A 12,475-nucleotide genomic window follows, 5' to 3' on the forward strand; every position below is an offset into this window, starting at 1 on the left:
GGCGCCGGCCGGCGCCCCCTGCCCCCCTGCCAGCCCGGTGGGTACCAGCAGGGAAGCAGAGAGGTTGGGGTGCAGCATCATGTATCTGTGTCTATCCTCAGGGTTTCCCTAGTTCCTTCCCCTCTTCCCAAAGCTGGTGCCTACCAGGCAATGGCTGGTTTCTTCTAGATGGTCACGTACAAAGGAGGATCTAAGGCAGGTCAGGAGACACCACTGTTGTTGACTTCCTCTTCAGTGCGTATTCGTGCTGACAGATGTCTGCAGACTTTCACATGGGGATGCCCAAACTGAGACAGAAAACATCCAATGTGTGTCCTGACCACCTCCCTCCTCTCTTGAAGAGCCTGGGGAAGTTACTTGGCTTTAATATTTGGTTTCATGGCTCCACAGATTCAAGTCCACTTGTTTTGGCTCAGGCATCACAAACTTTGTGGGGTCTTTTTCTATCTACATAATGATGAGCCTCTTGCTGAGCTACCTTCTGCTGTGGGTTATCCTTTCAGTTCTGTGTCCACAACCACATGTGGCCAATGGAAGGCTGAATAGCACTTTGGATGGTCAAATGTGGTACCAAACAAACGAGACTGTTACATTCGAATGCTTCCATGGATACCACCTTTCAGACCTGTCTTTGACAGCCACATGCTTGCCTGATGGCAGCTGGACACCGTTGCCCAAGTGTGTAAGTACCATGGCCTGGATGGATGCTTCTTGATGTCTAATATGAAAAACAACTGCTTGGGCTTCTTAAAAGCTCTTGCTTGATGGTATCGGTGAGGGATGTGGTCTGTGCTAGGGCAGGGCATGGCAAGTGGGACAGTTCAGGCTTGGAGCTGAGGAGCGAGTGGCTCTCCATCTGCTGCAGTGCACTTTTACATCCTTTTTTCCTGGGTTTTGTTTGTTCTGCTTTACTTTCTAACAGAAGAAAGATGGTGATGCTGATGTATGCGAAGAGCTTCACTACATTACAACAGTCTTTGAATGCGGAGTACCTATAGCAGAAGTGAAAACTCTGCTGGAAATCAAAAAGCTGTTTCTAGAGATTAAAAAACTAAACTTGGAACTAGAAAACCTGAACAAGTGAGTCCAGAAACGCACTGTAAGGATCCCCTTTCCTCTGGTGAACACGCAGTTTGTGTAGTCACGGTATCTATAAGAAGATTCTCAGTGACTTTATGGTTTGTACTTGCATGCCTACAGCCAGAGAAATAATAACCAGTGTATGGGAGGTTGCTTTTGCTGTGCTAAACGCTAGAGCCCAGAGGGATTTTTGCTCTTTTCCTTAAATCTGACACGTTTGTTTTGCTATTTAACAAGTGTGTTGTGTCACATTTTCTATTAGGGAGCATAGTAGGAAAGCCAATTGAGCTCTGAGTCACTGCTAAGTCAAGAGAAGGGGGACTGAAGTGCACAGAAGTGAACTACTTCCAGCTGAGTGTCCAGTGGTTCTCTCTGAAGGTGCTTGTGCACATGTGCCCCACCTCAGCCTGTGCTGAACTCAGCCTCTCATAGTACCCCTGTAATCCTGCTATCTAGAAACAGTAGTGAAGTGAGGGTTTAACTACATGATTTCCTGTTAACATGATTAACATGATTTCCTGTTAATCTAGCTCATGATTTCTATTCATCTAGTTAGGGTGGTTACATAGAAGAAGTGCATTTGTAAAGGCTTCTATCTGCTTATCCCTGGATTTAAGAGGCAACAGGTTTCTGAGCCAGCACTGGACTCAGATATCTGTGTTGGCATCATGTTCAACACCCCTATTTCTGGCAAGTAAATGCTAAGAACAGATATTGTAACTTTATGTGTAGAGAATCAGACAGCAAAGCTTGTTCTTATTACTCAATAAATGATGATTTACACTATATGTGGCCCTGTGACGCAGCAATTACTCCTTCCCCGTGGGTTGCAGTAAAGCCCGACGTGTCAGTGTGGTGTCTTGTGTCTGTCTGGCAGATTTCCAGCATGGTCCAAAGGTTGTTCTGATCAAGAGCCAAGCCCTGGCAGCCCAGGATGGTCCTTGGGGTGCTCAGGGAGCCACAGTGAGCACAGCACAGCACAGCAGCACAGCCAAAGGGAGAAGGGGGAGATTGAGAGAGCCGGGCTGGGTCAGCCTGGAGAAGAGAAGGCTCCTGAAGGGGACACCTTAGAGCAGCTCCAGTGCCTAAAGGGGCTCCAGGAAACCTGGAGAGGGGCTTTGGACAAGGGATGTAGGGACAGGCCAAGGGGAATGGCTTGAACCTGCCAGAGGGGAGACTGAGATGAGCTCTTGGGCAGAAGCTCTTCCCTGTGAGGGTGCTGAGGCGCTGGCACAGGGTGCCCAGAGAAGCTGTGGCTGCCCCATCCCTGGCAGTGTTCAAGGCCAGGTTGGACACAGGGGCTCCGCGCAGGAGGAAGGTGTCCCTGCCCGCGGCAGGGGTTGGAACTGAATGAAATTTAAGGTCCCTTCCAACATAAACCACTCTATAGTTCATTCCCTGCCCAGGCGGTTCACAGTGGTTTATCATTGCCAGATGCATGCTTTTAGAGTTGATTTAAATGTTCCTAGAGCCTAAATCACAACACCCAGGGAAGGGATGGCATCTCCCATCTTTACACAGAAAGATGCTTTGATAACGCATCCTGTGCATTATCCTCACGGCATTCTCTGCAGTGAGAAGCACCCTCTGACCCACTCCAGTTCTCCCTGTGCCCCAGGGGGAGCTGGGCTGCAGCCTCCTGCTGTGGCACCTCGCTCCCCTCTGCACTGAGCTCACCTGCGACTGCAAACAGAAAGTGTCTTATCTCCCTGTGCAAGGCTTGAAATCCACCGGCATGAGTAAGAGCTGGGTGTTACATCCCACGTGTATGTAAGAGTGTGTTTCAGTAGTCTTGACTGATGTCAGGGATACTTCAGAGTGTTAGTCAGTATGCAGATGTATTCACTCCCACCCATTAATGAGTCAGGCAGTCATGAAACAAATCAGCAAATGAAGAGGAAAATGCTTCTATTTTTTGTTTCCCTAACTCTGCTTAGGGAAGATCCGTGTTGCATCACCTGCCAGCAAATTACCAGGAGGCATTTACCTGCTCTGGGCACAGCTTGGGGCAGGGTGAGGGTCTTTTCTGCTCTGACAGCATTTGGTTTTCACAAAAACTAGTGCTTACATCCAGTCTCGAGTCAAATGAAAGGGTTGAGTTATCCCCCCATCCCTTATGGTGGGGCAGGAGGACCAGAGGCATTACCCAAGCTGTGGATGACAGTTGTCCCCCACCCTTGGCTGCTCTCCAAGTCCCTGACTCAGGGTTTAGCTCCCTGGGTGTTCTGGAGAGGTTTCCACTGTTGCAGAGGCTTGGCTGGGTCTGCTGTGCTGCACCTCCTCCCAGCTTCAGAAACAGCCTCTTGGAGCAAACGGTGCTTGACAGAGGAGCACAGAAATCATTGCAATGAAGTCTGGAGAACCAGGACAGGGGAAGCACCCAGGAACCCTGACCTGCAGGGCACCTGCTGGTGCATGGAGGTCTCCCCAGCCCATGCTGCTCCTGCCCTTGCTGGGGCTCCTGGGCATGCCTGTGGCTCATGGTGAGTACAGGGGCATGGGATGCATGAGGAGGACCAGTGAGACCTGTCTGAATCCCACCTTGCTGTTCAGGGCTGGGGTGGGTGATGCCACCACCATCCACAAGCCTGTGGGGACTCACTGCTTGATGCTTTCATGGATGCAGTCCTGCCTGGTGCCTTTGCCTGGAGAAGCCTGGGCCAGCCCAGGAGCTGGGATGCTCAGTGGGGCTGGGTAAGGGGCCAGGGAATGGAGTCCTCACCCAAAGTGGTCCTCTCCTACTGCAGGTGACTGTGGGCCCCCACCTCCCATGACCTATTCCAGGCCATCCAGTGACGAGCACACCAGCAGCTTCCCTGTTGGATCCAGCGTGATGTACACATGCATCGAAGGCACCATCAAAATCCCTGGGAGATCAGACTCAGTGAAGTGCCTGCCCGGCGCACGCTGGTCCACACTGCCCGAGCCCTGCGGCCGTAAATACCTCCTTTCTCTGAGACACAGCTCCAAAGAGCCTCTCGCTTGGCTTCACGCTTCTGCCCCTTACAGCAGCTGCTCTGTAGTGGCATCACCATCCCTGGCAAGGCACAGACCCACTTCCCATGGCTGCTCTTTGCTGCTGATGGGTGCAGGATCCGTGCTGGTCACTGATGGGGTCAGCTGGATGGTGGCTGGAGCCCAGGATGCTTCTGCACCTCCCAAAGCCTGGCTGGCAGAGGCTGTGCAAGCAGCTGCAGCAGGTGACTCCTTATGTCCTACTAAGAGCTTTGCCTGTGCCTTTACCACGTCTTCATCCCTGCTTTGCCAAAGGTGCATTCAGCAGAACAGCAGCCTGGTAAGAAAACAGACATAACCTGTGATGGACATGAGGAGCTTTCCAAAGGCACCATAGCAAGAGCAGTTCTGCAATGCCAAGGTGTATTTTGCATGCTTCCTCAAGGCAAGCTCTTTCAGGTCAGGTTTCCTTGACTGCCAGGGAGCTGCTCTGCCCCGACAAGGCTGCGGTTTGCTGCCCTTTCCAAGGTGGATGAGAGGATTAACTTCTTTCCCGTTGGGAGCAATGTGAGCTATGTCTGTCGCCCCGGCTATGAGAACACCTCAGACAGCTCCCCCACCAGCACTTGCCTGGAAAACCTGGAGTGGTCAGAAGCAGCCGAGCTGTGCAGGAGTGAGTATCTCTGCTCTGCTCCATATGGTTGTATCTGGCCATGGTATATGCACAGGACAAGTGCTGAGTTGCAATTGTTGCATTGCACTTCAAAATGAAGACAAAACATGCTTCTTGGTGAAATCCATGCAATATTAAGACTGATGGTGTGGCAGCAATACCTTTCTCACAGCTGAGTAACTTACTGCTGTGTATGGAGATGGAAATACCTCCGCTAATAGTCGTCTCTGCCCTCCTGCAAGATGCTTGTGAAGTGCAGTGCTCTGGTACCATTGGGTATAACCCTCTAAGTCTGTTCCTTCTTCAGGAATTACCCATCACTGTGTGTTCTGCTAACATGAGCCTCATTCTCTGGCAGGGAAATCCTGTGGGGACCCAGGAGCACTGCCCAGGGGCAGGATGGTCACACTGACAGACCTGCAGTTTGGTGCCAGAGTGAACGTGTCCTGTGAAGACGGGTGAGTCCCAGGGCAATGTCCCAAGCTCCAGTACACTGCTGCTGGAATACAAGCTCTGGTCCAGTGCAATGATGCTGGGATGCTGTTTCACTGGATATCACCCCTATGGTGTTGCTCCGAGTGCAGAGCATGGGGCTGCTTTTCCTGCTTGAATTGCATCTTAGGGCTGGGAAGGAATAAGACACAGCTGGAGGGAAAGGACTGGGTTTGAATCTCTGGCTGCCTTTTCCATCAAGTGGCATGCAAAGGAGATTGAACTGCCCCTGTGTATCAACCCCAACAGGACTAGTTGTACACTGAGTTTAACACTACAGACTTCAAAACAAGTTAATTCAAATATTTTGTAGAATCCCAGCCTGGTTTGGGTTGGAAGGGACCTTAAAGCTCATCCAGTTCCAATCTCTGCCACGGGCAGGGACACCTTCCACTAGAGCAGGTTGCTCCAAGCCCCTGTGTCCAACCCGGCCTTGAATATTTCAGCTTAGTATATTTGAGATATATTGAATAAAAAGGGGTTATGTTGGAATGTTTAAAGGTCAGTGGTGTTCAGAAGACTGCAGTGAAGCTCTCTTTCCATCACTCAGTGAGCTGACTCATGCTTTCTGCCTGCTTTCAATCAGGGCCACATGCAGAAGACTGACCTGCAAAACTAAGCTCTTGCATGTCCAGCTTGTATTCCTCCCTCCCTAGCAGGAATTAGCTGGCATCACCTGGCTTGTTCTGTCAGTCTTAGCAGCTGCTTCAAATATAACACAGGGGTTTTTCCTCCAGATATTCCCTTAGGATGGATGTTGGGGAAATGACAGCATGTCCCACCCTTTTGGGATTCAGCTAGTCTTCGGAAATAATACATCAGGGTGGAGGGATAATGTTATCCATGTAAGCAAGATCAGATACTACTGACCATGCCCAAATGGTAAATTTTTTCGAGCAGGAGGATGTAAATCAGAGATTGGGGAAGGTGTCGGTGCTCTCAGAACAAGATGTATTGAGCTTCCAGGATCTCAATACTGGAAGAGATTTCAGTATTGAGAAATACTGAAATCAATACTTTGATTTCCCTCCCAAAACGACACAGATCCTCATTGCCCCTCGCTGGTCCCTGCTGGGTGTAGCGGATGCATGTGAATATTTGCTGCTGTCGTTGGCTTTCCTGGCAAACCTTTAGCAGAACAGCTGGATCTTTACAACCCAAAAGCAACATGCTGGGGAGGAGGCAGCTCTGGGGCCTGTGGGGTGTCTGCCCTTCACCACCACACCAGAACTTTCAGCAGACCCAGCACACTGGGTACTGCAGCACTGCTGGGATGTGGAACAGCAGCTGGGGATGAGTTCCAGCCTTTAGAGATGCTGCATGAGCTCAGGAGGGAGCCCCTCACCTCACCCCCTCATCCCAGTGGGTGACAGTGGTGTGGGAAAGGTGCTGGATGCCAGCAGCCTCAATCCCACTGCTGTTCTCTGCCAGGAAGCAGGCAGGGAGAAATAGTCGCTGATTCAGCAAACCCGAACCCATGGGAATCCATGGCTAACCTCAATGCTGTCTGGTGTTCATATGCCTCATCCCTGGCAGTGTTCAAGGCCAGGTTGGACACAGGGGCTTGGAGCAACCTGCTCTAGTGGAAGGTGTCCCTGCCCGGGGCAGGGGTTGGAGCTGGAGGAACTTTAAGGTCTCTTCCAACCCAAACCAGTCTGGGACTCAGCACATGCTCCCATCCTTGCAATTGAAAATGCTCACTCTCAAAGCAGAGTCATCTAAAAAACAGATCAACAAGGATCCTGGCAGAGAGCAAGGTGAAGGAGCTCTCCTGTTATCAGTGTGTATCTGCACATCTGCTTGCTTTAAATCTGCCTCTTCTCCATTCCTGATCAGATGGGTACCAGGGAAAAAAACCTGTTCTCAGTTTCTGAATACTTACACCAGTTTTTCTCTTCTTGTGTATTTTCACCTAGGTACAGGTTAAATGGGAGTCATTTCATTCAGTGTCAGCTTAAAGGAAATGATGTTGCATGGAGTAAACTTCCAACTTGTGAATGTAAGATTGATCCAACCTTATGACTTTGCTCCAGTAGATCCTAATGTCTCATCTAAGCCTGTCTTCATACACTGTTTGTGTTGATGTTACGTGGCAGCTCCTCCACCACCACCACAGCTGAGAAATCCCCATTGTGCTGCTGACGCTGGGTTTCAGCAGTTTTGTTCCCACAAGTTCAACATAGTTTCTCATGACTTAAGGCCGCAGCGAAGTTAACGGGATGAGATTTGCAGGAATCACCAGCCAGGGCACGGCAAGTGCTCTGCTGATGTTTTGTGACCCTGGGAATAGAGAAGGAGAAAGATGTGACAACAGAAACAGCCAAAAGAGAGAGAATGAAGACAGATCGCAGCACTAGTTTTTTCCTCTCCTTAGTTGTCCAGAAAGTTTATTGTCTTTGAGTTTTAGGTGGACTCAAGAAAACTTTTGCATTTTCATTATTACTGAAGCTTTTAGCAATGCTCATGTTGACCTTTTTCCCTGCAGTAATTACCTGCTCTTCACCTCCTCAAATTAGCAATGGAAAGCATGATGGTGAAGGTGTAGAAACATTTGCTTATAACTCCACCGTGACTTACAGCTGTGACTCTGGCTTCCAGCTTGTTGGGAATGGGAGCATCCATTGCACCAGTACGGACCAAACAAAGGGAGTCTGGAGCAGAGCTGTGCCTGCGTGCAAAGGTGGTTACATCTGAGTTTAGTATTTATTGTGAATTCAGTTTTTAGGATGCACCAGCTTAAAATACTGTGATTGCTTAGTACAGGGTGTGTCAGGTGTAAGTCATACTGCAATTTTAAAGAGGAAAAAAAGCAGTGCTGAAGTGAGTAAGGAATGGTCTGTGTAAGAAAGGTGTAGTGCTCCTAAGTAATACTTATTCTTTGCACCCTAGAGAAAAGCCCATCTGTCAAACTTGGAGTAAAACAAATGGAAAGGAGTCCTCCTCCCCAAAGTGAGTTGGAATGATCTTGCACTGAATCAAGTCCCATGTTTCCCAGCTGAATTTGCTCCTTTATCACATTTAAGCCATTTCATGCCATGTTTTCCATTCTTTCAGGTTCCCAACAAAAAGACATCCACCTGGCTAAGAAAAAGGCTTCGAAATGGGAAACGAAGCTCAGCCTTTATAAAAAGTCACTCCAAAATACCATCTCTTACTCCCATTCTTCTTCTTTCTCCAAGACACCAGGTCAGCCCCTGGAGGTTCATTTGGAGTTCAGGGGAACTCATCAGTGAAACTCCCTGGTTACTGCTATACCTGGAATTGCATTTTTCCCAATGTTCTTCCTCAGTGTCCAGGAGCTGTGCTACCTCCCCATTCAGATTCGTTGTGCCTTTGTACAAAACCAAAACCTACTATTCTCCTGGGACCAGCAAAGGCATGTGCCCTCCGAAATACATGGGAATCTCTGGCATCCTCCCCCAAGCTGGGTGTTTTGAGAACTTAAAGTGGTCTAAAGTTGCATCATTTTGTGGAAGTGAGTGATTTCTTTTTTGTTGTTCTTGCCTTCTACAAGGTTTGGCTGCACCGACCTCTTAAAAAAGCTTTGCTTTGTATAAAATGTATTTTATCAGTTGATTCCTTGCCCTCATCTTATTACAGATTTCATTTAACTCAATTTCTGCCATATTGAAAAGCAAGAGAGAACTTTGGCCCATGTAGCCTTAAGAGTGCTGGGGCTTCTCTCCTTGTACAGCAGCAAGAAGCAATGCACTAACACAAACCTTGCTCTACACCAGAGAGGTCGTGGGCAGCCCGGAGAAGCTGGACATGGCAGAAGTGTTGCTACAACAGATTTCCTATCCGTTGCAAAGGAATCTTTTATCCATAAAAAGGGTGAGTGTCAGCTCTGTTGGGAATGGTGTCTGGGTGGGAACTGTAAGCATGTAATTGGAAGTGATAATGATCAAAACAAAACACTCACTGGGAAGTCCTGCTGCCCTGCTTGGAGAGTGGATGAAAAGCATTTCTGTGGTGTCAGGGTCAAGCTGAATTTGCCCCTGCAGTTAAATGGGATCTGACCTGTGTAAATATGTCATAAGTTTACAAACAAGAATCACAGAATCATAGAGTGGTTTGGGTTTGAAGGGGCCTTAAAGCTCCTCCAGCTCCAACTCCTGCCACGGTCAGGGACACCTTTCACTAGAGCAGGTTGCTCCAAGCCCCTGTGTCCAACCTGGCCTTGAGCACTGCCAGGGAGGGGGCAGCCACAGTTTCTCTGGGCTACCTGTGGGATGTTCTCTTTTCCAGTTTAAAGCCATTCCCCCTCATCCTATCTTTACCTGTCCTTGTAAAAAGTCTCTCTCAGCCTTCTTGCCAGCCCCCGTGCAAGCCCTTCACCATGTTCTGTTCCTAAGGTGCCCCATGCAGTGGTTGTACTCATTAGGACTCTCACAGTTTGCTTTAAAACAAATAATGCAGACCAGGTTTGTTCCATGTACTCATACAAAATCTATCTTTTTAAATTATGATTAGCTTTTATTGTTCCAAGAAATTGGTTGCAAATCACTTACACAAGAGGTTGCCAATTCCCATCACTGTTTCTCTCAGCTGAATTTTTCTCTTTTTCAGCGATTTCCACGAACATCCCAAATCCAGTTAGGATTCCGTATGGATCTTATCAGCCTTGTTTTCAGGCTGGGAAGCTGCAGATTCTCAGAAACCCCTCAGGCTTCTGCAGAGGTTCTGGTGGAGCTCGCTTATATCTCAACCAGTCCAGCTCAGTGTTTCCACAACTGCAGCTCTCCTTGCTTGCGGGCAGCACCATGAATACCAGTGCACAGGACAGGCTGTAGAAGACCCACAGCAGTCTGCCACGCTGAGCTGCTCCCTTCACTTCCAGGAATTGCTGGCTGTAGCACAGTCCAGTTGCAGATACACCCATGCAGGGTTGTGCTGAAAGCAAAGTGCTTACTTCCCCATCCTGCAAAGTTAGGAGCTCCTTTCTATTAGGAAACCATAGTCCTTTACATGCTAAATCGAACATTGATCTTTATACTTTCAGGACTTCAAGCACTTTCTTTAGCCAAATGTTTTTTGTATCAGACCTAAGTGCTTTGCAGTTTATATCTCTGTTTAGGCAACATGAAAGGTAACAGTCACAGGTGATGTGGGTATCTATCAGCCAAAAAGAAGCCAATTCTGCTTTCCAGAGGAAGGAAAGGCCTCTCTGCAACACTGCAGCCTGTGAGCACAAGGATTACCCACAGGCACAGAGAAGTAACTGCTAAATACAGTCTCATGCGTTGTCATACTGCAACAGAGAACCTGGAAATGTCAGGTTTATGCTGCTGGCTGCTTATTGTATTTGTCCTACACCAAACATTAAAGCTCCCAAAGTCTTTCTGTGATTTTACTTGCATTTAGTAATAAAAGGTAATTGTTTATAAAGGATAGCCTGTGAATTCAGCTGCCTGCTCTTCCCTTTCCATATATTATGCTATTTTCAGGGAGGTGTCAGCTTTTAGATATGTATTGGCAATGTTCAGATTTGTGGTTCTTTATCAGCACTCCTGTTTATTTTCTAAATGGCCTCCTATGCAAGTTTAACTTGGTTTCTTTGAAAGAGAAAGAAAATCAACGCAATAATGTTTGGGAATGTGAGCGTCTCTAGTAAGTGATCTGAAAAAGCAAGCTAGATTGATGCAGACCTGCCTTAATCCTACTCAGTGTCCAGGTCCTGAGCTGTGGCTCCCCAGCTCAGCCCGGGTAGACCCAGGGACATCCCCAGGAAGGCTTTGGGAACTGTGGGCTGCTGCTGGGCCCAGGGATGGGAGGGAGCTGAGGTCTGTGGAAAGCCAAGAGCAACTCCAACAGCTCAGCCCTGGTTTTGCTGCAACACTCATGTCGTTCCATGTCCGAGCCTGGCAGTGTGAGCACACAGAGCAGCATGGGTCTGGTTCTCCTCTGTGCTGTTGCTTCTGCCATCACCATCTGCTTGGCTTGATTTCTGCAGCATGGGGAAGGGATGTCAGGGCAAGATAAAGCAAGTGGCCCTTAGTGGCTCCAGCTGAGCAGAGCATAGCCACTATCACAGGGTTCAGCTGCTGAGGCAGCTCCTGAGCAGGAGGTTTTGGTGCTCGATCCGTTACTGGGTCAAAATGGGGCAGCAAACAGGGCCAGAGGGCTGGGCTGGGCTGAGCCTGATGGTTTGGGCAGGTACAGACGCATGGCCTCAGGTAGGAAAGCAGCCTGGTTCAAGGGGTTAATCTGAACTCTGTTACGGGGCTTCCACTGGGTTGAACTTACAGCAGTTGGTTCTTCTGAATATGACGAACCCAGCCACTCCCTGAGACTCAGCATTACAAGAGCTCTTTGCCAAATACTTGTCCATATCTTGCTCTCCAGTGCTGAGGTCATTGCTAACAGCTCTTACAAGAGAATTCCCCAGCATTTAATGCCTTCTTTTTCCTCTTAGCAACCTCCTTTTGCATTATGCAGCCACCATCCCAACTCAGTCCCGAGGTGACCCGTAAAAATATGTGGCTGAGACATCTCCATGTGATTTGTCAGCATCGTCACAAGGAAGTGTTAGAAAGGAATATGTTATCCAGGCTACTTGACTCCTCCCGTAAGAAAACATCTCTTGGCCTCATTGCAAGTGCTTTTGTTATGTATGCTTGGACCTTAAATTGTATTGGAAAGGGAAATCAAGTGGGGGAAGTAAAATAAAATCAAAAAGATGGAACTTCCCAGTAGAAACATCAGTGTTTCCTGCATAACAAAGAGAGGGAGGCAGGTGGGCTGCTGGTGGCTGCCCTTTCCCTGGGGTGGGGTGACACATCCGCCTTAGCAGCAGTGCTGCTCAGCAGAGCGAGACAGGGCAGCAAACACAGCCACAACCTTTCCTTTGGCTCTTCCTGCAATCCCTATGGGCAGGGAGCCCAGAGCAGCTTTCCAATGCAGGCATGGAGCTGAGCAAACTGCTTGTGTGCCTGGCTGGGTCTGAGGACATCCCTGAGCCTCTCCTGCTATTTGAGGAGCTGCATGTCCAACTGGCCGAGTAACAGTGGGAACGCTGCCTTGTTCTATGCATGGGTGTTAGAGGAGCAGCTCAATCAGCAGCTTCAAAGTGGAGCTGATTTACAGCCCTCTGGTCCCTTGTGCATCCCTTGGACCGGAGGAAAGCTTGCTTCTCCTCTCTCTTCTTGCAGAAAACCCTCTCTTCTGGGAAGTCTCTTCCTAGGGAACACGTAGGTGACGTTTGGAGATGGTTTGGGAGCTGGCGATCCACAGAGGTTCAGTGTCCCGTCCCAGATATCACCCATGGACAGCTGG

The 12,475-nt window shown here is 48.8% G+C and overlaps 1 protein-coding gene across 1 annotated transcript; it reads left to right on the plus strand.

The window, feature by feature from the left end:
* Window positions 1-3,547: 3,547 nt before the first annotated feature.
* CD55 (CD55 molecule, decay accelerating factor for complement (Cromer blood group)) lies at window positions 3,548-7,829 on the plus strand (the record flags this gene model as incomplete). Its single annotated transcript, XM_010010509.1, has 5 exons — window positions 3,548-3,563; window positions 3,828-4,016; window positions 4,517-4,708; window positions 5,067-5,166; window positions 7,717-7,829. Coding segments are annotated over exons 1-5 (610 nt in total), but the record flags the coding sequence as incomplete, so codon positions are not given.
* Between the last annotated feature and the right edge of the window lie 4,646 nt (window positions 7,830-12,475).

The sequence above is a fragment of the Nestor notabilis genome, unplaced genomic scaffold, assembly GCF_000696875.1.
Source record: "Nestor notabilis isolate BGI_N333 unplaced genomic scaffold, ASM69687v1 scaffold15382, whole genome shotgun sequence".
Classification (NCBI taxonomy): Eukaryota; Metazoa; Chordata; class Aves; order Psittaciformes; family Psittacidae; genus Nestor; species Nestor notabilis.